The 25,271-nt window shown below is 42.8% G+C and overlaps 1 protein-coding gene across 3 annotated transcripts in view; it reads right to left on the reverse strand.

Moving 5' to 3' along the window:
• Positions 1-25,271, reverse strand: part of TGFBR2 (transforming growth factor beta receptor 2) — a 68,731-nt gene that overhangs the window by 40,469 nt on the left and 2,991 nt on the right. For 2 of the 3 annotated variants that reach the window (XM_045006297.1, XM_045006296.1), the window contains exon 2: positions 20,072-20,191. The exons of the other annotated variant lie outside the window; for it this stretch is intronic. In XM_045006297.1, the coding sequence (XP_044862232.1) occupies positions 20,072-20,191 (120 nt within the window). The remainder of the gene's footprint in view (positions 1-20,071; positions 20,192-25,271) is intronic. 3 annotated transcript variants of the gene reach the window in all.

Raw genomic sequence — 25,271 nt, forward strand, 5'->3', positions numbered from 1 at the left:
TTGAGTGTTGCTGATGCTGGAGCTAGGAATGCAGTGCTGACGCAGCTACCCTGCGCTGCTATTACACACACTCTGTGCTGCATGAGTGTTGTTCTCTCACTTGAACTAGGCTAACTTGGATTGTAGATAGAGCTAACACTGCAGTGAAGACAAGCCTTTAGATAAGCTGTTTCAAATACAGTGTTTGGTGACAGACAGGGCCAGATTCAGCCAAGCTTCTGCCAAGACTCACCCACTGTAACAAACCAATGACAATGTCTCTGGATTCACCCCAAGAAGGGAATCTCCATTCCAAGCCACTTGATTAAAAAAAATTCAGTTTGGAGAAGCAGCCCATTTTAAAGTACAGTACATAGCAAGGGCACAAATTTAAAACAAGAGAGTCCTAGGTTATGGCTCAATTGTTAGCGAGGAGTCAAAGAAAGAATTCTGGCTAGTCAATGTCAGCTTAATTTTTAACAGGGCACAATTTAGGAGCAAAAAAAAAAAAAAAGGGGAGGGGGAGTAGGACATCCAGTCTGATTTCACTTTTAATTTTCCTTGAAAAGGATGGCTGTAGAGCCTAGGTGTTCAGTACCTAAGTCACTACTCACCATACCATTCCACTCAGACAGATGCAATGGGAACAGATGGGGCAAGGGGCAGACATTCATATTCAAGTAGAGGCTGGTGTGAAGTGTTGGCCCTTAAAGATGGACTATTTTTTTTTATATTGTTATGCGGCTCTAGCAGGTGTCTATGTGCCATTCATTCCTTTAGCTCTGCTTTGGCTACCCTGAAGGCTCAGATGACTGTTTCATTCAAAGTTAGTTAAAGTGAAGTTTGACTTTCCCCCAATCAAGCATTTATTGATATGTTGAAATCAAATCGGTGACTTTTAAACTGTGCAAAGGGACATGAACCAAAATCTGCATCCAGATGCAAACTTGGCCTCTAAGCACGCCTCTCTCTCTCTCCTGTTAACAGGCCATACCAAACCCCTGGATGTGAATACACCCAAAACTCCAGAAAAATTCAGATCTGCTTCCAAGCTATGTAGCTCAGGGCTGTCTCCAACAAGTTTACACACAGGTTGTAGGATGAAACACTGGTAGAGATCTCCTCGATAGGAATGCATTGATCACTCTCTCCCTGCTGTACATCATTAGACTTACTTGACTGCACCATTCCCAGGTTCATGCTGTTACAGTCAACACCCTAGGGATTTCTTGTATAAAGCTGAGCAAACAAGATCATTTGGCCTTTTTAAAGCAGAAACGGCCTCTAATTTTGCATGAATATAACTGCCCATGTAACTAACATTTGCACGTGTAAACTAGTATTTCCAAACACAAAATTAGAGACTATGCTGAAGCCATTCTAAAACTTGTTTTCAAGGCAAGTATAATCTCTCATTATCCTGTAATGTTTCTCTTATTTAGAGTCACAGATTTATAGGGCCAGATTTTAGCTCTCCCTTGTATTTTTTGCCCTCCAAATAGGTCCAAAACAAGGGATAGCGTTTACTTGGCCTCCTGTATTCTGGTTGTCCATGGGTCTTTCAACAGACCCAATACTGCACCAATCACTCAAGCCAGAAGCACATGGCTATAGGTAGAGACAGAAATTCAGATTAAAATACATGGCCCATACCTATTGATCCCTAGGTCTGAGGGACAATCCCTTCACAGCTCAAGACGTGAAAGGCCTTAGAAATATCAGTGATGTGCGTTTTGGGGAGCAAGAATCGTGGAATAACAATTTTATCCCATGGCTCACTTCCCAGCTGTGGCTTTCCAGGCACACGTACACAGTATACCTCGCCCAAAGTCTATTGGCTGTTTCACATTGTTTGCTTTGTGTCGCTCACGTGTGAGCGTCTAACTTTCACTGAGACCTCAAGCTATAGTTTACGCTCCTCTTATTTGCTGAGTATTGTGAGCTAATAGTAGGACTGTGAAAAGCCCACAAAATGTAAACAAAACTAAAACTAACAGGCTTTCTTTTTTTGGAATATCTACATTGAAAACCTCACTTGGGGCTCAGGGAAGCCTTTTAAAGCATTGGCAAACTCATCCTGCTCCTAACTGGTGAAGTATAGTTGCTGCCATTTCTCTTCTCTCATTCTTTATTACTTAGGATTTATGCACAAAATAGTAACTGTGAGCTGGACTTCCCCACTTTAGAAAAGCCTGCTGGGAGAGTGAAGGGGAAGCCAGCAAAACTCTGTGAGGTTTAATTCTTGTGGAACTATCCCATCTGCTAAGAGAAGCATGGATTTGGGACCACAGCTTCTCCCAGCCCCAGAGGCCTTGGGAATTTGCAGGAAGGAAGACACCTTTATCAAAGAGACAGGAGATATTATGTAGAGAGAGGTACATGTGTCTCTCCTTCCTGGCAGCACAGTTCCCGCAGGGACTCTATCTCTGGCTGGGCCCCTTTGCAGCTGCCAGGGGCAGGTCTAGACATTTCGCCGCCCCAAGCACGGCAGCATGCTGTGGGGGGCGCTCTGGCGGTCACCGGTCCCGCGGCTCCGGTGGACCTCCCGCAGGCGTGCCTGCAGAGGGTCCGCTGGTCCCATGGCTCCACCGAAGCCATGGGACCAGCGGACCCTCCGCAGGCACACCTGCGGGAGGTCCACCGGAGCCGCAGGACCAGTGGACTCTCCGCAGGCATGCCGCCAAAGGCTGCCTGCCTGCCGCGCTCCCGGCGACCGGCAGAGCGCCCCCTGCGGCATGTCGCCCCAAGCGCGCGCTTCGCGTGCTGGGGCCTGGAGCCGCCCCTGGCAGCTGCACACCAGCCGCTATAGAGTAGATCCAAGCTCTTTTGCCTCATGCCTGGATGTGGGCATGGAAATCTCCAGGCTTTGCCGGGGACCGTGCTGCAGAGAGCATCTCCTCTGCTCTGCCCTCTCCTCTCCACCACCCTACCCTTCCTCACAGCAGAGCTCTATTTGGGCTGAGTGCTACAGCATTCACATTGTGCAAGTGAAGGGAGCATAGTGCCAGGGAGGTAATACTCTTTCCTTTCTAGGCAGGCCTTCCAAGCACTGAGGATCCCTGGGTGGGGGAAGGGATGATTCCAGCATTTATGCTGAATAGTGAAAACATCATAAACAACATTTCAAAAAAAGTTGGGTTATTTTTATTTGCTTTCTGGGTTCGGGGTCTTTCGGGTGTACTTGAATCACTTTTTCAAGCTTTTTTCTACAATCCTGAGTTAGAAACTTAGTGTTTTTAATAAATGAAAACAGAGTCCCATGCAATCACAGGACTCCAGGAGCTGAGGCTTTAAGAAAAAACACCAAATATTGTAAGACATCTGATAAAATCATGGGAGTTGGCAACACTGCATCAATGCTTGATGCTAGCGCTAGCACTGAGTCACAATTGTGATGTCACTGTGAGCCAGGACATGGGAGCCCAATGGGCTGTAAATCACCATTTAAACAAAATATTTATATCTTAAATAGTAAACATTTAAATTGTACTCTTGTTCATTAGGAATCGGTTTATATTCTTCTCCATTTAGCTCCTATACTGTCTGCTACAAATTTGCGTCACATTTGACACTAAACTTCATTCACCAGTAGGCTCAGAAATGCCAATTGGGAGTAAAAATGTCTTTTAAAATAATTCGGAGTTTACTCTTCACGAGAAGTGTTAGGGTATGGCTACACTTGCGAGTTGCAGCGCTGGTGGAGGCTTTCCAGCGCTGCAATTAGTAAATGTCCACACCTGCAGGGCACATCCAGCGCTGCAACTCCCTGGCTGCAGCGCTGGCCGTACACCTGGCTCAGCATGGGGAATAAAGATTGCAGCGCTGGTGCTGCAGCGCTGGTCATCAAGTGTGGCCACACACCAGCGCTGTTATTGGCCTCCAGGGTATTAGCAGATATCCCAGAATGCTTTTATAAATTACTCTCTTTGTTTTGTTATGCAGCCTCTCTTTGTTTTGTTGTGAACTCAGAGCTCCGTAGATCCGTTGATCCCGGAGCTGCTTATCTACAAACACAGCTCCTGTTTGCTGTGATCAATCTGTGAACAATCAAATGAGATAATGAGGCAGGCAGGGAGTGAGTGTTTGCTTGACAGAAATGGGGCAGAGGGGAGAGAGGGAGTCCGTTGGCTGCAGGCTGTTTGCAGTTAAGAGTTAAGGGTAAGGGATCGGGAACATGTTCTGATTTTTCAAGGCAGGAAGGTAACACACAGTGTTGGCTCCAAAAATCCACTCTCTCTCTCTCGCCCGCTCCCTGTCACACTACGCCCCACCCCACCCCCCTCTTTTGAAAAGCATGTTGCTGCCACTTGAACGCTGGGCTAGCTGCCCATAATGCATCACTCCCAACAGCGCTGCAAATGCTGCAAATGTGGCCACACACCAGCGCTGGTAGCTGTGAGTGTGGCCACACACCAACGCTGGCCCTGCACAGCTGGACGACCAGCGCTGCAACTACCAGCGCTGCAGATTTGTAAGTGTAGCCATACCCTTAGATTGTGAGATTTCAAAATGCGGGAGTGAGCAAAATGGTGCAGCTATCCTCAGTGTTAGCTCCCTATGTGTGACATCACAATTGGCTGCTTCTGAGGTCATAATGAGAGCATGATGACTTCAGGTGGGAAATAGGCAGCAGGAGCAGATAAACTCGGAATTAGATTCTCTTTTCATGCAACTATTTCTAGTTGTGCAATAAAAAGGGAAGTAACACCTCCCTTCCCCCCAGAATCTATGACATAAGCAGAGCTGTTACAACAAAACAGTTTTCAACATTTCCCATGAGGTATCATTGGCTTTTTAAAAGGTTTCAGCAGTAATATTTAGATATGCATGTACTCAAGAATTGTGAATCTGTGGTTTGATATATGCAAGGATCTTGATCCAACAAAGTGCAGGTGTAGAATGTTGTGCATATAGGCACAGACCATTTGATTCTGCACCAGTTAAGTTAATGGAACTTCTAAAGTGATGAGCAGGAGAGGGAGGGCAGGAGAACCTGCACTGAACTCAATGTTTAAATGTTTTGCAGGAGAAGGCTCAAGACCTTGCAAGAGCAACATCTTAATTAGAGCACTGTTGTGCAGCCAAGCTACTCTTGCTAATAGTAGAAGAAAGGTCAAGGAAGGGAGCATGTAGTTAAGTGCCTCGTTTGCAACCTGAGCATAGTGCCTAACACTATGTCTCCTCAGACACAACCATTCCTTTTCTTCCACTGCTTTTGAGAGTGCAGGAGCAGGACACACAATGGACTCCCACTCAATGAGGAAGACTGTGCTTAGCCCCCTGTGCTTAGCCTCACAGGGCTAACAACACCTCCTGCTCTCCCCAAGCGCATCCTGTCAGATCAAGGACTAGGGCCGGTGCACAACATTTTGGCACCTGAGTCAGGGAGCTCAAATGATGCCCCCATGCTCCCTCGCTTGGGCCAAAACTTTGATATGTCTCAGTTCTGCCTTCTTCTTGTTCTACTCCTCTCATGGTACTGCTCTGCTACCTACCCCAATAAAGGAGAACTAACAACTTAAAATGGCTTGTTCAAAAATTTTAAGTAACACTTAACTTTCAAACGCCTGAACAGCAAATGTAACTTTTATTGTCTGCATAGTAAACATTGGCATTTTTACCTGTCTGAATAATCAAAGTGGCGCTGTCTGTGCCTTCTTGGTTGCAAAGATTTGAACTGCTTCCTGAAGGTCCACAGTCTGAGCCAGCTCATGTTCTATTGAGATGGTTGCAAGGCCGACCAGCCTCTCCTGTGTCCTTGTGGAGCATAGATGTGTTTTTATCAACTTCAGTTTGGAGAAGCTGCGTTCTCCACTGGCAACTGTTACAGGAAGTGTTAGAAGTATGCGCGGAGCAAAAAAAGCATTTGGAAAGAGGGTGGTCATCTTATTTGTACACATGTATTCTAGAACAGCCTTTGGAGTTGATCCTGCTGAAATGTATCTTGAAAGGGCTTTCATTTCATCACCTAAATCACTCGCATCAATATCGCGCATGTCATCATGTGTCAATACTGTCTCTAGTGCTCTGCATTGCTGGTGTAGGTGGTCTTCAGGTATAGCGAGGAGTTTTGGAATATCATTCAACATCCCAAATATACTGCTGTGTTCCTTGAGCTGCATGAAACATTCTTCAAGTGACTGTATTGCACAATCTAGCACCTGGTTAAAGCATTCAACTTTGAATTGTTGTTCTGGGTCTCTTATGGGATTATCCCATGCCTCGTAATCAAAATGTCGTCTTCTTCGGTGATTCTTGTATTTTTGAATGGGTGGGAAAATAGCTTCAGTGACATTCCTCTGCCAACTTCTGAGCACTCTTCAGAACATTTTGAAATCCCTCATCTGACCGGTATGATCGTAGGTGTGACTTTGCTTTGTCCAGTTGTTCCATTGCTCCACATATATCAAGGTCAACACCTTGGAGTCTCTTGCTTACAACATTTATTTCAAACAGTATGTCATGCCACAACACTAAGCCACACAGAAAGTTGAAGTTATGTATGTTTCTGGTTTCAGTGTCAGAGAGGATGTTCCCAGATGTTGCTTCAAAATTTGCTATCGATGAGTTGATGCAGAGAAAAATACATGGATGCTTTCAATTACATTAAAAAGTTCAGCAGTCTCACTAGAAGCTGAGGCTGCATCACTGACCACCAAGTTCAATGAATGAGAACTGCAGGAGACAAAAAAAGCTCGAGGGTTTAACTCTCGGATCCGTGTCTGCACTCCTCTGTTCTTTCCTCTCATATTGGCACCATTATTGTAGCCCTGACCTGTCATGTCAGCTATCACAGTTCCCGAATCTTCCAGCTTTTTAAGAAGCACATTTGTCATACCAGCTCCTGCAATATCATCAATGTCAATACATTCTAGAAAATACTCTCCGACTGTCACCATTGCAGAAATATTTTCACTAGGTTCTGTTGTTGTTACAAAATGCACCATTAAAGTCATTTGTTCCATATGGCTGATGTCACGTGTGCAGTCCAGAATAACAGTAACATCTTGCTGACTTCAGATCTGCCACAATCTTCTGTTTGACTTTTGTTGACAGTAACTGCATGATCTCATTTTGAATTGTTTTTCCAAGGTAGTGGTGTGTTACATTTCTTGGTGATTCTTCTTAGATGCTCCTGGAGTACAAACTCAACTCAAACTCAGCCATCAGCTCCACAATTTTAAGGAAGTTTCCATTGGCACATACAGCTGATCTGAAGTGTCACGCAGTGCTAGGTTTTGGGTAGCAAGCATTCCCACAATGGCAATGAGCCTTTTCAGAACATTTTGCCAGTGAAGAGACTCTGTTGCAATTTTCTCTTGATGCTGATCATCTATAACCTTAGCCTCATCTCAAGCTCTTTCCACCTATGGAATGCTCTCTGGTGATTTGCTGCCTTCTCATGGCATGCCAGATTTCTAGCCAGATTTTTCCAGTCCTTTGCTCCTGTAGAACCCAATGTGGCTGGAACATTAGACTGGAAGAGTCTGCAACAAAAACAGTATGCAGCATTCTGGGTTTTGGAGTACGTAAGCCATGGCCTCTCCACTTTGACACCATTGGGGATTTCACGCCAGTAATGTGTTGGATAGAAACTTCTAATTTCATGAAGTTTTTCACTTGCTGTGGCCCATGCAGTACAAGGAAGTCCCTCAGGCTACTGCTCAAGTGGGTCCACAGTCCTGGATCATCTAGACTTAAGGAACTAAACTCAGCAGCAGCTGTTTCTTGCACCTCCACCACACTCTTTGATCTACATTTTTCTTCAGGAATGTGCACGGTTACACATCCATTTGAGATGGAGATATGTATGCTGCAGTAGCTGCCAGATTACCTGCACTCTAACTGGAAGATCAAGCATCTCCTCACCACTCACATCCTCACTGGGGCCGGAAGGCTCATCGTGAACATTTCTGTCTATGTATCTCAGGAGAGCTCCTCCCGGTTTAGATAGAAAAGCTTCCTTTGCTTGCTTTCTTTTTCTGAATGCTGCCCCAGAGGGGCATTTTCTTCTTTCACTCATGACTGCTGTTCTGTGCCAGCTATAGTGGCTCTCAACACTCAATTGAAGGAGACAAAGAAGCAGCTGGTAGCAGGGCCTGAGTGAGGGAAGATATCAGCCTCTTAAGGGCCTAACTGGCTCCTACTACTTCAGTTAACTGGCTGTTCTCCTCAAGTGGATTCAGAGAAGCAGCAGGAAACAGGAAGCTCCCTGAGAAGCTGGTGTTAATCAGTCCAGGCTCCTGAGGGTGCTAAAGAGGTACATAAGAGGCTCCTCCTCTCTCTCTCCCTGCAGCTCCTGCTTCTTTCTGTTATTCCCTCTCTCCTTTTCTCCTGCTGCCTGTTATGTCTCTTGTGCCCTCCTTCCTCCAGCACAACACTCCATCGTCTCTGTGCTTCTAGAGCAGAGAGAATACATATGCACCAGCAGCAGACACAATTTTCTACACTTGGGTCCTATCGGTGTCCCCTCCCCCCACAGTCTGGCACCTGAGGTGGCCACCTCAATTCGCCTCATGGTAAGGCCAGCCCTGTCAAGGACTCTTAGCCATCTCCGGTCTCTTAAGGTGGAATCACACAATTCTCCCATTCTCAGACCAGGCCCTGGGTTGCAGTCTCTCGTGTATCAACCATGGTTTACTTTAGCAGGTCTGACCTAGGCAAGTGTTGTTCCCTTCAGGAGCCATAAGATTGGTTAATGCAGTGACCAAATAGCCTCCTTAAAGCAAAGTATCATTTAGTGTTAGAACATAAGCATTTAAGAGAAAACTTCTTAAAAACCAATACAATTGACTACGTATGTCTAGCTTACCAAAGGTTTAACCATCTTCTCTGCAAGGACCCTGGAGTGACCAACTCCTTACAGAGCTCTTCCGCAGAGCCTCTCTCTATGTCAGTTTGTCTCTCTGTCAGAGCTGACAACTCCCTAGACAGCCCTGGCAACCCCATCCTCTTCTTTTCCTCATAACGCTTTTTAACTGTTCAGGGTTCTTTTGATCTTCAGGCTCCCAGCCTCACAAAACAGCTGTCTCCCTTCAGCCTAAAGCCTGGAAGCATGCCACTGTCTTGTAATTGTCCCTGATGTTGGCAGAGATGTTGCTTATCCAGGACCACTGCCTTCCTGTTTATTCTTCCCACCTCCCCTCTTAAGCTAGACAAATACATTCATGCAGGAGAGTCTTATAACCTCAATGTACAATAACTTCACTTCGATGACCAGATCACATACCATGTTCACAAAATGGTTACCTCTTAGAGCTCATAACAGTCATGCTGCTGTGTGTCTGTCACACTTAGTGCTTATCCTCCATAGATCATTTTTAAAAATTTGCACTTGTGTGTAACCTGCTCATTCTCCTGCTGGAGCACAAGATTGCACGCTCTGAACTACACTGCACAAGGAACAAGGCTACAAGCAGAATGATACCTTCAAAATGGGAAGGCACTCTGCAGCATTGTGACAGACTGACAATATCCTGGGCCAATCTTATGGAATTAAGATAAACTTTACTGAATTAAGTTAAACCTTATTGAATTAGGTTTAAAATCTTTGGGGTCCATTGCGTTAAAAATGCAATTGTGTACGTGTTATTGTGTGTAACTCTTCTAGTAGGAGGGGGATGCTAATGTACCTCCTCCATTAACAGCCCTTTGAAGCTACCCCTGGAGAGGAGCACAGATACTAGCTCAGACTAGATTCTCCAGAGACCAACAGACAAAGAGAGGGTTTTTGGATAATAGCCTGGTTTCAAACTGGCTCAGGGCCTCCTTCATGATCCAGCAAACAGACAAGACTCCTGGTTCATGGAGGGCCCCAATCCTTAGGAAAGGTTGATAGGATTGACTGGGCTGATGGAGACCCCATAAAACTATGTACTTGTTTGGAGCTAAAGCTATGATGAACTCAAAACCACAAGAGAACCCTTTGGGTGTTGAAGAGCTGCTCCTGCAAGAGCCCACATTAGGGTTGGAGTGATCTCTGGTAAGCTTAGTAACATGTGGGTAGAGTCTTATTGTTTTCTCTGTCGTGCTTTTACCTTAAGAATAAAATAGGGTTGCATAGGGAGTCCTGCGTGGCACCATAAAACTGTGAGCAGTCACACCGTTAATGGTGACGGAAGGGAAACGAAGCCAGCATGTATGGGCAGCCTGTCTATTTAACCTGGGGATACCTGGTCGGAAGGGAGAGAGAGTTGTGTTTCCACCTAAGAGAGGTGATGGCCAGGGGAGTTGGACACCTGAGAGTGGGTGCCCTTCCTGTACCAGAGGGAGGGGAAATACAGGTGCACATGCCATGAACAGTGACAAGAATATTAAATAGTCGGTACTGTAATGTGGGGAAAGCTGCTGTTTCCAAAGGTGTGGAACAATGATAATACATGCAGAAGGAAAACAGAAAAGAGTATGGAACAAGGAGTCAGAAATCTCAGTTAACTATTGCATGCAATGGAAGAATCTCTCTATTTTACAGCATATAGAAGTGGTGAAATTTTAGTTAGCGATTACTACAAGCACAGATACTCAGAAGCAGAACCGAGTATGACAAGAGTGAGTGAGAGGGAAAGAACTGGGCTATAATGGTTCCCAAGGGAAAGTGTGCAGACTAAGGGTACATCTACACTGCAATAAACAACCCACATAACCGAGTCTCAGAGCCTGGGTCAATTCACTTGGGTGCACAGGGCTTAGTCTGTGGGGCTAAAAATAACCATGTAGACGTTTGAGCTCAGTCTGGAACCCGGGTTCTGAGACCCACTCCTTGCAGGGTTTCATCCCAAACCCAAATATCTACACTTCTATTTTTAGCCCTGCAAGCCTGAATCGGCTGATCTGGACCAACTGCAGCTGTGCCGCAGGTCTTTTACTGCAGTGTACATGTACCTTAAGAGGACTAAATACATATTTAGCTGGATAAACAATATGCCTTTCACAAATGCTTGACAGAGTATTTTACAAATGGTTAATCTAGCCCAGATTCTGTCTACATAGGATTAAATACTGCTTATTTAAGAGACTCTCCTCCGGTCTCACAAACAAACAATATTCATTTTATGACCTTTTTTAAAAGTTAAGCATAGGAAATGAAGCACCAACTCCTATATTCTACATTAAGGCTGTGATAAAGCACAACAAAAGACAGGAAATTCAAAGCTACGGCTGACACCCCATCCTCAATAGGGCTGGGTTGCTTTGTGAATGAAAGGGAAAGCATCAGTCTTATCTTTAAAAAGCAACAAAGAGTCCTGTGGCACCTTATAGACTAACAGATGTACTGGAGCATAAGCTTTCGAGGGTGAATACCCACTTCGTCAGACGCAAAGCTTATGCTCCAATACATCTGTTAGTCTACAAAGTGCCACAGGACTCTTTGTTGCTTTTTATAGATCCAGACGAACGTGGCTACCCCTCTAATACCAGTCTTATCTTTGAATTTCCTGGTGGGTTTTTTTTGAGTCATATACCCATAATATTACTGAAGCAAAGTTTCTCTGCAGCCTTTGGAAGAAAAATGCCCATGCAGATCTCACTGGTGTATGTTACACGTCAAGCTACATGATACACAGTGGTTTCAGTCTGAAGCCTGTCCTGCGGTTGTACTCATTCTATGGGTACAGTTTTTGAAGACTGGCACAATTTTCCATGCGCTGAGAGCACTCGTACCTTTGTGGCTCCCACTACAGAAACTCACACACTTACACATATTTACTGATAGCGAATTATAAAAAAAAATTCCTTTTTGATTGTAGGAAATTGCATATTGTGAGAATAATTAAACATTTCCCTGGTGTACCTCTTAGGAAGCACTCATTGGCTCATTTCTCAGATATTCCAGAAAGAGCTCACTCAGCATAGAGGAGAGGAAGGGTATTCTTGTGGTTAAGGCACAGGACTAGGAGTCGGGTGTTTGAGGTTCTGTTATCATCTCTACCACGGACTTCCTGTGGGGCCTGGAGCAAATCACTTAAGCCAACATTTTTAAGAGCCTTCACTAATTCTGGGTGCAACAATTTTTGGATAACTATCTTGAGAATCTGGACCTTGGTGCCTCAAGAGATACCTAAACTCCCTAAATACTTTTGAGGATCTGGGCCTTAGGGCTTGATTTTCAGAGATGGTAAAGAGCTGCAGATCTTATTTACTTCCATGGCAGCTGCAATTGCTAAGCACTCTGGAAAAAATCAGACCCAAAGTGTCTCAAGTTGGTCAACCAAAATTACTGGATGCATTTGAAAATTTTAATCTGAATGTCTCTGTGTCACAGTTTCCTCGACTGTAAGTGGGAATAATAGATTTCCCTACCTCGCAGGGATTTGGAGAGAGGCTAGTGCATCAATGTTGGTAAAATGTACTGTATTTTCTTGATGAGAAGGTATAATCTAAGAGAAAAGTACTGTGTTATTAAGCGGATCTATTTCTCTCTTCCAAGTGTTTTGGTTAGAGTTGCCAACCCTCCAGGATTGGCCTGGAATTTCCCAGAATCGCCATTGATCTCACAATGACTATTGAAAGCAACAGAATAGCTTCAGTCAGAGTTGGCAACCCTAGCTTTGGTTTGGGTGAGATGCACCCCATGAGTTTGGGGTGCACATGCGATGTCAACACAAAAGAGACAAGGTGGGTGAGTTATCCCTCTAATATCCTGGGATCAACAAAGCTATAACAACACTGCAAACAACATATAAACACACAGTAATTTTCAACCAAACCACCAGTTCTGCCTTGCTTTAGGGGAAAAACCTTGTGAAACTTGATTGCTCTGCAGTTTTCACCCAATGCCCCGTGAAGGTTTGCTTGAAACTTGCCTGGCCAAACAGTCGGTGAACTTTGGTAAACCTTGCCTGAGTTTCGGTTTTTGTTATGAATATTTTTCACAGTTCTAGTTCCAGTTTGGTGAAATTAAAGGGCCTGATTCTGATTTCACTTACACTCTAATACTTTGGGAGTAAGTTCACTGATTTAAATGAGATTAGAATCAGGCCCAAAAGACTGGATGTTAGATTTTTTAAAAAGAACTCCTAAAATATAACCCTGAGTGGGCTGCATCTGTTCCCATAAAACTTTAAGTGTCACATTCCTGCACTGATAATACTTCATAATTATGAAGCACCAGACACATAAATGGCATAAGTAAGACCTAAAAAGATTTTGGCTCAGATTATGTGGTTTAGAGTAAGAAAATTATAGTGCTGCTGTTTAACCTTTTTTTTTTTTTACTCTGTTAGACGAGTGCATACTAACATTTCTAGAGTTTTTTCAAACCATGATATCTCACTGAGCTCCTTCACCAATGCACCCCAGTATCCGTGGTGCCAGTTTTTGCAGCACTTCAAAGAAGGTACAGGAGTCAGTACCTAGATGTATGGGGTGCTTCATGAATCTGAGGACTAGTTTATTCTTTCAGTCTGATGTAATTAATCTAGCCATCTATGATTGGAAGTGACCGAGCAAATTTACTTCAGCGAAAGGAATTTGGGGGGGGTGGGGGATTCACATGTTGAGAATCTCCACTATTCCCATACGAGATGTATACGCACATGCATATCACTGACTAACCAGCCTGAAACTTTTATAAAACTTTCCATAAACATCCAGCATATTCATGGGACTCGTATTTATCAGTTACACAAATCACTGTGTTGTAAAGACCCACAGGTGCCCATGAAAAATTAGTATTGTAATGCATTAACCAGGCAATTGTGCTTCTAACCTGGCAGTAGTTATGCACAGGTGCATATGCACTGATTTATACACATGTGCCGATACTTACTTTCCATATGCAATGAGTGCATTTGTATTTTTGTGGGTGCACTGTTACCATGTTTAAAAATCTGATCCTCCCATACTTTAAAAAAAAAAAAAAAAAAAAAAAAAAAAGTGGGCCCCCACTACAAAATTTGGATCCAGAGTTCAAGCACTAAAATTCAGGGGTGCTTATTTCAGGGGGGTTGTTTCAGCTCACTATAAAGATAGGGACATTTGCAATATTTGGTCCTTTGCTTAGATTTTGAACTTCTCCAAATTTCAGCAGTAGTGGGAGAGGTGAGATCTAGAATTATATTTTGGACACATCGTTAAAAACATTCTTATAAGGTACTACAGCATTGGTCTAAAACACTAATTTGCAATAAAATGAATTGTTTTAATATTATAGAATTCTATATAATTTATTTTCTAAAGGCTGTATTGTACCTCTTTTTCTGATCCATCCTAGTTAATCTAACTTGGGAAATTAATTGTAGTGAAATAAAAAGACTTATTTTACCAAAAAGGAAATTCTCTGTCAATCACTGATGGGCCAACAAGCTTTTGTGGCAGCTCTGTTCAGATCTTGTTGACTGCAAGGCGAAATTTCCCTGCGAAAAGACTCTCTGCAAACAGCTTTGTTGATGCACAGTAACGTTTGAATGACAGATTCAACAGGAATAGCATAAGAAAGAAATTACTCACTTTCATAATCCATCAGCTCTGTTAAAATCGTAAATCACTCTCCTCAAAGTAAAGTTAGACAGAAACTTAATTCTTTGGGAGCAAAATCACTTTGAATGGATTTGTGGGGAAAAAAATACACAACCTTCTCAAATTCAGCAGCATGGATGGCTCAGTCAGGTTACATATGAGAAAGAGAGTAGAAGAATGTTATAACCTTGGGGGGGTAGGGTCTCTTGATGGATGCATCTAATTCCCACCAACATTAATGGAAATTATATACAATGCATTGAGAAGAGGACATAGCTCATAAAAACAAGCCAATCTTAGAAATGTTTTCATTCTGAGACTTCTACTTAGGAGTCCTAATGTCCCTTATCTTATGCCTTAGGCCTAAAGGGAAAAGTCGATCTAAGCTACGCAATTTGAGTTTCGTGAATAGATCTACTTACTGCAAGGTCCACACTACGCAATGTCGATGGGAGATGCTCTCAAGTCTACTCCTCTTACTCTTCTCGATCAGGTGGAGTACAGGCGTCAATGGAAAAGCCATCGGCGGTCAATTTAGCAGGTCTTCACTAAACCTGCTAAAAATCGACCACTGATGCATCGATTGCCGCAGCATCGATCCTCCAGTAAGTGTAGACAAGCCCATAGTGCCACAGTATACCAGATTTTTTGAGAAAGGTGTATGGAGACAGCCCCTTATCTACTCCAGATTGGTTGGTTAGCACGCCTCACTGATCATCTAATCCTTTTAATATGTTTACAAATGGATTCCTTGCGTAACCTCACTGTAGCCAAATCTGCAGCTTGTAGTCCATTCTAAAAAAAAAAAATGTGGGGGAAGGGGGCGAATGAGGCTGTTCACAAATTTCTCTTCACTGTAGGGAGTGTTACCAGGTTTAAAGTAAAAATTCATGGGTGAAATCCAGCCCCTATTGAAGTAAATGGGTATTTTACCATAACTTCAGTGGGACCTGGATTTCACTCCATAACCAAACCCTTTAAAGGGCCCAACGGACCAAAGGTCCCCGTCACTACCATTGTCTCTAGAACACGAATGCAAGGAAGTTACATTTGTATACTGTGCTATAAAACAGCTTTCTTCTGGGGTACATTCTCACGTAGATGTCTGTGGAATCCAGCATACATGGCACTCAGGTTTAAAGGCTAGCAACACTCTGACATTAACAAATATGCATACGTGCATACAAGAAAAAACACTTCTTACTGCCTGCAGTGGATTATTTTAGTCACTGCTCAATGTGCTTCAGTTGTCTGCACCAAGAGGCCTGGCATTACAGCATGAGGCAAGGATATTCTCAAAGAAAGAGACATCTCAGTGTGAAGGAACTTGCCAGGCTAAAATGTTTAGTCTACCTGTCTGAAGGTGTGAGAGAGAAAGCAGGCTGTTCTAGCTTGGTTATGAAGTACAGTACTGGATGTTTAGGCAGCATAACTTTGTAATTAAGCTCATACAGTGAACTGTATGGATAGGGTTGATTTTTTTTAAAAAAGCATATCTACCTGCGTGGAAATACTTAATGAAAAAGCAGTCTTTTATGATGGTCCCTGTTTCCATAACCCACTGTCTCCAGCATGCCCCAAGCTTAAGATAATGGCCATCTTCTAGATACTCTTGAGACTACTTTAACAGTTCTTTCTCAATAGCCCAACAGTTCTTAAAGTCAGTATGTGCATTTTTCAGATGTCTTTTTTAAAAGAAAAATTCCAATTAGAAGTGCAAGGGAAAACCAACCAAAAGTCTGCAAAACAATTACTTCTGTAAAAGGAGGAGGTGTGAGGAGAAAGGAGGATGGGTGTAAGACTGAGAAATGCACACCACTTGCTCAGGTGCATCAGGAAAACCTTTCTTGAAAGAACTCAGAATCAGACACGCCTTCTCTCTGACTCATAATTTTTGTTCAAATTTCTTTTCCTTGTAACGATTACAAAATTTTAAAAGCAAAATGTGGCTACACTTAATGAGTTTTTACATGGTAGTTCAGCTAGAGACATGATATAGTACGATACCAGCATATGGAAGGTACCTACTTTCTGTGGTATCTTAGAAAGGATTAATAGGACTAGAACATCCATTTAACAGAATGGTCTTAAAACAAAAAATGTCCAAGCTTTCCAAATTCAACATGATAATTTAAACAAAAAGAAACTTTCCATGGGAAAGGATACATTTTTTAAATTCCATGGATGCAAACTTGTATAGCCCATACATGTATGAAATGTCCTTTCAAGGGGTTAGTCAGCAGAGTGACTTAACTCTTTGTTGCTTCTGGAGACACTCAGGGGCGGCTCTAGAAAATCCGCCGCCCCAAGCAGGGCGGCGCGCTGCGCCGCTCATGTCGCCCTTCCCCGGTCCCGCGGCCGGGGCAGAAGTGCCTGCGGACCGTCCAGTGGCCCCGCGGCTCCGGTGGAGCATCCACAGGCATGCCTGCGGGAGCTCCGTCCGAGCCGCGGGACCAGCGCACCCGCCGCAGTCATGCCTGCGGGAGCTCGAGCGGAGCCGCGGGAAGAGGGGACCCTCCACAGTCATGTCTGCGGCAGGTCCGCTCGTCCCGGGGCTCCGGTGGACCTCCCGCAGGCATGACTGCAGAAGGTTCGCCGGAGCCAAATGCCGCCCTGCCGGCAAAATGCCGCCCCACGTGCCTGCTTGGCGTGCTGGGGTCTGGAGCCGGCCCTGGAGACACTAAGCCAAATTCTGATTTAGGACATAAGTAAAACCAGTTTTTGGTGCTAAACAAATACCTGATGATTTACAGGATGTAAGGCCCAAAAGGACCATTCATCTAGTCTGACCTCCTGTATAACTCAGGATAGGAACCCACCCAGCAGTTTTTGCATCAAGGCCACAACTTCTGTTTGAGCTATTGTTTACATTTTAAGAAGATAGCCAGTCTTGATTTAAAGATTTCAAATGATGGAAAATCTATCAAGTCTCTAGACAGGTTGTTCTAACGGTTAATTATCTTCACTGTTTAAAAAAATATTGCACATTTCTATTCTGAATTCATCTAGCTTCATTGGAACGGCTGCTTGTCCACTTCAGTGATTCTCTTCACAATTCATATTGAGTGTCAGTCCAATGCTACTCTGCTACTGGCCCTGTGCCCAGTGCCTGCCCGCAGCCTTTGCCCCCTCACCCGTCTGGGCCCTGCCCCTCCTTCCGGAGACATGGCACTGCTCCCAGACTCAGCTGGGTGGAGGAGCGTGGACAGCGGTAAGGGGGCTGGCTTTCAGCACCTCCACTATTAAAAGGGTTCCAGCACCACTGGGGGTATGCACTGTTCCTCCCTAGTCCACGTTATCTGTTCCTCCATTTAATGAGCACAAAATGCACAATTTTTTATAATAAAGTTCACACTTTATGGGAAGGAAGACTTATCTTGGTGGGTACGGTCCATGCCAGACTACAGCTGGGGGGAGGAGGGGGAGGGAAATGTAGAGGCAAGTTTCTTCTACCTTGATGCATGTGGTGAGTGGTAGTAGTAGAGATGTATCAACATTAGCTTTGAAGGTTAAGATACTTTATAATGATTGCTATAAGCAGACCATTGTTCGTTTGCATTCACCCTCAACCGTCACCAACCAGGACAGAGACCAGTGTTTCCAATTTGACACCATTGGTAAGCACATGTGACAAAACACACTGCACTTCACACATAGAAAAATAGCCAAGTTAGAGGAAGCACAACACAATATCCATCAAAACAGCCATGATAGAAAAGAGCTAGACCATAAAACAGTCAAGTAACACAAGATGGGGCCACCTTGCACCATCACTGCTCCTTGAAGCTCTTAACTGGGGAAACAAATTAGTCCTGTGTCTTGTTTAACTTGGCACAGTATAGGAGAAGAGAAACAATGCAAGATTGACTGGCCTTCCTGATAGCCTTAGGGCTCTCATCCAGAAATTCTGTTGAAGAATTACTGTGCTCAAGACTCTCTTTGAACCCAAACTGACACACTTGGAGGGGTCATCCACCCACATACATCACCCCATTTCCTTGGGGAAGTAGGCGAATGTCACTGCCATGGCACCATCCTTCCCTCCCTTGGCCAACAGAGATGCCTCCCATCAGAGACCCACACTCCTTAGGGTTGAAGGGGTGGAGGAAGAAGGGGTTGCTGCAGGGCAGGCGCTGTGCTCCATAGCGCAGTCCTCTGCAGAGCTTGGGATTTCCTTGTGGAAATATGAAGAGGAGGGAAATTCTGTTGGCTTGGGCTGCAAACCAACCAATGGGAGGTAAACGAGACAGTGGAGCAGCAGTCACCACTGCATGACAGCTCTTCTCCATCCTCACGTATTACGGTATTCCTGATCATGATCAATGGGGTTGATGAAGCTGTGGCCTCCAAAATCCACAGCCCACTGTATCCCTCCAATAGAGGGGATGGTTCAAGAAAAATCCACAATGTAAATCTCAAAGATTTCCTTCTCTGATCATGGACTCATCCTATGGGGTTTTCCACAGGCAGCGGAGTGTCTGGCATCAAGACACCTACAGCCATGCTGCAAGATAGTTTATCTTTAAGATTTCCATGGAGCCAAGTTGGGAATAAGGGCTTTTATAATATGTTCCCAGAGAAAAAGGGGGCTGTTTTCAGTGATTACACTGAAAACATGAAGAAACATGTTCTTAAATTTTGTATATTTTTATAATGCTGCACATTTTGGGCCAAAGGAAAAAAAAAATAGTCACCCAGTAGTCGTGTAATGCCTTACTCAAAACAACAGAGAAGTGCTACTCTGGGCTAATTACTAACTCCGGAATGAATGGAAGCAAAATTACTGTACTTTGCACCTGTCAACATCAGCCTTAAAATTGCAAACTTGGAGCGATTTCTGTCCACCCAAGGAATATTTTAAGAGACTAGGCAATTTGAGAAAAAACGAAGTGAAAAAGTACTAATTACACCATATCATATCTCCCTCTCCATACATCTATTTTTTTAAAATGCAAATAAAATACACAGACATACCAACAAGCATTTCAAGAGCTAAGGGGGAAAGTGCTAACCATTATTATTATGATGGCTTCAGATGTACTCCAAACCCAAAACTCACAAACAAATACTGTGGAAGTTGGTGGATAGAGATTTCTCTTTCACAGACATAAAAAATATAAGGGCCAGTCTTGCTAGGCATTAAGTGATTTCAGCTCCCACTGAAGCCCATGAGTATGACTACGTAGTAACTGGGAGAGAGCCTCCAACCCCTGGCAGATATATTTCAGTAGTGGGGTTTCCGCTAGTGCACTAAAAATAGCAGCGTGGACATTGCCACATCAACTGAGGCTCAAGCTAGCCACCTGAGTTCAAATTCACACTACTCTGGGGTTCTGAGCTCAGGTGGCTTGCTGAGCCTCTCCCAGTGCGGCAACATCTGTATAGCTAATATTTAGCACACTAGCACAAGCCCCACTAGCACAATTCTATCTACCTGGGCTGGGAAGCTCACTCCCAGCTGCAGTATAGACAGGCCCTAAGGGGAATGAAAGGCATTATATTAATGTAAAATACTATTAAAGTATTTTGCTTCTCACAGCTCCCTTTTCTGTGAGTCTGCCTATTCCCCTATCTGCTACATTGCCAGAATTCTTTTTCCCCTTGGTTCTGCCCAAGTTAAAAGCCTTAATCATACCTTTGATCATGTCCCGGCATTCTGGAATTCTGGAAATTCCCTCTTCCCATGGCCTCCTGAAATCTCTACTCTCTAGGCTCCAGGGAGTCCCAAATGCTGCAGCCAAATTACTTTCTTGTTCTAGGAAAGAGAACCATATCATTTTGGCTCTTGTAAGATATGATATCACAAAGGTCTGCTCAAGGGAATTAGAGCCTCATAACTCACAGTTGCCAGTTCTGTGGGGCAGATCCTCAGTTGACATAAATCAGTGTAGCTTCATTGTCTTCAATAGAGTTATGCTGATTTATGCCAGATGAGGACCTGGCCCTAGATGTATTTTGCTTGCACAAAGGCTAGTTTTCCAAGGTATCTATTAATGTGCCCTATGCATGTAAGAGCCATACTGTGACTTTATTTGGCAAGTTGCTTTGAAAAATGACACCTTCCTACTTAACAGACCTGGTCTCTGGGTGTATTCCGTCAAATTCACTCACTTTTCTAACAAAAATAAATGTATCTTCCTTTTTACTCCTTGGAAGAGGCAATACAGTCATGGGAGAGTGAGATGGATTTCATTTTGGCACTTGCATCAACAGAATTTTTAATTCAGTTCAATTGCAGAGCCAAATTATGCCTTCAGTTACAACAGTACAATGCCTCAGTGGAGTTGTACAGGTGTAATAGGGCAGAAATTATCTTTCAGAACCTCTATCACTGGTGACAATGCATCAGCTAGAAAGAGCACAGCTTGACTTACAAATCACAGGTTGAACTTGTGGCAGTGGCTGTTTAGATATGCTTATTTATTATATATATTATATATACAGAGAGAGAGAGAGAGAGAGCGAGCAAATTTGATCTGGAATTTGCTGAGAGTCAATAAAACAGTTATACTACGATGTTATGTTTACAGTTACTTTTCAAATTAGGATCACACTTTAACTTCTCAATGTCTCAGTTTCCCCCTCTTTAAAAATCAGGATACTGGTGCTTAACTACTTTTATAAAACCATTTTGAAATGTACAGAGGAAAAGCATTCTATAAGTACAAAGCACATATTAATAAAACATAGTGCTCTGGTGCTTTAGAATATTTCTCTTCACTACAGCAATACAAATAAATTATAATAGTATATTAGGGTCACACAATGCAAAGGCTCTGAAAGGACTGTTACATTGTATTATTTGATGTCAGTGTACACTTAGAATATCTGTTTGGGGGCAGGGACCATCCCTTACTATGTGGTTGTACAATGCCTAGAATAATGGGGTGCTGCTCTCAGTTGGGGTCTCAAGCTGTTGCTGTAACACAAAGAGTAATAAAAAATAATCTTGGAGCCATTATGATCACATACAATAGCCATGTTAAAAATCAATTGAACTCCAGATATTATCATGTAAATCCTATCAAAAAATGTGTGCAGATACCCCCCACCCCATCCCAGCTAATATAAGTATTTACATGACTTCACAAACATGATGGGCCAGATTCACCACCAGCTGGTACCTTATGTAGTCATTTGCACCTGCGAAAAGTGAGCATTCTACTCTCAATCATGCTCATAATGTAACACACAGTGCAGTAAAGGTAGATGAGAACTGCTGGGTGTGTTGTCTCAAGGATGTGGTGCTTCTGGGAAGGGCAAAAGAGAGAGTCCTTTGATACAAGCGGAATGTCTGCGGGGGAGAGAGTGTTCTAATACCTATAGTTTCAAGTCAGCTTGTGAGTTAAATGCAAAATATTAACCCTTGGTGTGGATGTAGGTTTAAAATAAAAAATGCTTTAAATACCAGGAGTCAGATGCTCCTGTGAGTTACAGAGATGCATCTACCCTTGCACTCAACCCATCTGGCTGCAGCTGTGGAGGACTGAGCCCAATTCCCCTCTCACTCACACCAGTATCACATTAGAATGACTCCATTATTTCAATGGAGTTGCTCTTGACCTACTCTCAGGTAAGTGTGTGAAGAACTGGACCCATGAACACTGGGGACCAGTTCTAAATAACTGGTTTATTATATACAATATAACAGTTTATTTTTATTATGATATGAAACAGTCTAGAAACTCCATTTATTCTTAATGATGCCACTCATCCAAAAAAGAGAAGAGGAACAAATGAAAGAAGACCATTATAATCAGGATAACTTAGGGATGGATGCCAGCAGGAAAGGTTAACTTGCCAGCTGTTTCAGCAAAAGAATTTTCCTCAACAATCATTCCAGGGGCGAAATTGGCTCTAATATCAATATAAAGGGAGGAGCTGAGATGGTACAGAAAACTCAGATAAAATTATAACAACAAACTGCAATTACAAGAAGATGAAGGAACTGGGATTGTTAAAAAAAACACACAGAAGGGAAAAAAACCTAGGAATTAGTCTTTTTCCTTCAAATGCCACTGTTTCTTATAATTTAGGGCTGTTGCTAAACTTTGTTATACTGTAACCAAAGTAATATTAGACTCAGGAAAGCATCTGAACTGAGACTTCACTTTAAACCCATGCTTAACTTTAAGGATTGTTAAATCCTACCGAAGTTAATAGGATTTAAGTACAATTAAAACCTATCACAAATAGAGATGCAATTAAGTGCACACACAATGGCCTCTAATTAGAAAAAAAAAGTTTCATTGTTCTATTATGTTTGAAATAGTCTGTTTTTCTGTATATAGCTTTTTGTCAGACCTAAATTTCATAATTACTTAAAGTTGCACAATTTCAGAAAGTGGGTGATACATTTACATTTAACTGATATCAGTTCTGTTGTCCTGTCTATGTACCAGAAAATACACCCAAGAAAAATACTCATTGAAAATTTTGTTTTCGTCACTTACAGCCCACTCATGCAAACATTTAGTATGGAGTGTCTCATTCACTACAACAAATAGTCCCTTTGCACTCTGACATAGCTGCAACACCCATCTCACCTAAGCAGGAACTTCAATCAGACTATTCACGTAATAAACAAAATGCTCAGAAGTAAGTTGTTTGCAGGACTAGGCCCTCAATTTCTTAAAGTAACTTTTAATCCCATTGACCTGGTAATGAAGCTGAAATTCAAAAGGGACTAGCTGAATAATCTATAGATAAAAACATTCTTTCTAATTTATTTTGGACTATTTTCATCCTCTAGAATTAGGCTTGTTCAAGTAAACACCATCCACTTTTAATTTTTATTCTTGCTTACAAGAACTTGTCAATTCTACTTCTGCTGTCTAGTAGAATTTACACTATACCCCTGACCAGATTTGAGGCCTAAAACTTATTAAGCAACCTAGATGAAAGCCAAGAGCACTGACTCTTAAGGCAGGGCTTAAACAGATTTCCTATTTCACCACAGAGGGACTGATTCTCCACTGCTTTGCATTAAAAATGCCATGTTGTCATTTACAGCTGTACAAACCGAGCCAGATACTCAGCTGCATCCCACCTGATCTGCACTGCTATGGAGGCGCAAAGCTGCTGACACCATGGGATCTGCTCAGTTGAGGATTCCCCTAGCGTGGAGGAACCCCTGGGTAGTGTAGAGCTAACACAGAGCTGGCTATGCTGCCTTTACGGTCCTGGCCCTGGCCCTCTCCATAGGAGTTGTTCCTGGGAAAAGGTAATATTTGTAACATGCGTCTCCACTCCAGTGATCTGCAATTGCCAGAATGGCCCCCAAAATGGAGATAACTGAAGTGTAGCCTCGAGAATAGCCTACATTATGCTAGATGCCAAGAAGAGCTCCAGATGGGCCCAAGAGTTGCAAGGCATCTGAAAGCTTGACTCCACAGACTCAGCTGAGTTGAGTGTGTCTCAGCTACAGATCAGAATCAGGCCCATTTTAGACCCATTTTGCATAGGTGCAAATAGCTACACTAGGTGCAAGGCAGTGAAGAATCAGGCAGGAGTTAATTCTGCTCATTTACACCAGTGTCAGTTGGTCATAACTCCACAGTAGTCAATGGAATCAGAGTGGTGTAAAACAGGTGTAACTGCAAAGAGAATACGACACATGGCATTGCAGCTGTGATACAGCACTACAAGGAAAAAGTGCTCATATCATGAATGTAAAAATATCCACTTAAAAGTATCCTGCAGAGGAAATCCGGGAAACTTCATCAACGATGCTGAGTTCTCTCTTTTTTGGCCAGAAAGAGGAATTGCTGCTATTTGACAAATGTTTACAATACATAGATGGAAATCCTCCCTAAAGCATCAATCCCACAAATAAACATGAATAATTTTCTTCACATGAAAAAAGGAACATGGTTTTGAAGGATCATTGTCAGATTTAATGTAGATGTATAGTAAGAAGTTTTTACAAAATCTAAGTGGAAAACAAAATAAACATAAAATCAACATAAACATTTCTATTAACTTTTTAAAAATTCCATTTCTAACAGAATTGGACCAGATCCCCAGCTTGGGTAAATCAGTGTCAATACATTGATGTCATTGGAGCTACATCAGCTTGCAATAGCTAAGGATCTATTTCATCATTGTTAAACAAATAAATCCTCCTAAACAGTGTTTGCCAACCAAAGATTGCAGATTTGCAATAGAAGAGAACTTGAAACAGAATGACTAGAAGGTCAAGAAACATTTACTAGCCTATTCTCATTGTCCAGGAAATGCAAAAATCATAGATGCAACACAATTAAAACAACTGGATTCACACTATGATGTAGCTCCTACTGAAATAAATGGAATTTTGCCATTGGCTTTAATAGGAGCAGGATTGTTTTTATAATATTTGAGTGTACTATACACAGGTTTCCCTACAATACAAAAAAAAATAGGCACAAGGGGAATGTGTCATGTACACTATTCTCATTTGAGAGACTATGACAGGGGTTCTCAGACTTTTGTACTGGTGACCCCTTTTCACACAGCAAGCCTCTGAGTGCAACCCCGCTTATACAATAAAAACACTTTTATATATTTAACACCATTATAAATACTGGAGGCAAAGCGGGGTTTGGAGTAGAGGCTGACAGCTCACAATCCCACCCCCCCCATGAAATAACCTTGCGGACCCCCTGAAGGGTCCCAACCCCCAGTTTGAGAATCCCTGGACTATGAGATGGCATTAGAACAAGTACATAAATAATGATTGAAAACGTACTTAGATTTTTTTTTTTTTAACTAAGACAATAATATAAAGTTTGGCTGGATTGAGAGGCTGAGCCTTTATTCTATAGAACTGAAGGCTGATGTGTATCAAAACCCCA

Source organism: Mauremys mutica, chromosome 2, assembly GCF_020497125.1.
Source record: "Mauremys mutica isolate MM-2020 ecotype Southern chromosome 2, ASM2049712v1, whole genome shotgun sequence".
NCBI classification, from domain to species: Eukaryota; Metazoa; Chordata; order Testudines; family Geoemydidae; genus Mauremys; species Mauremys mutica.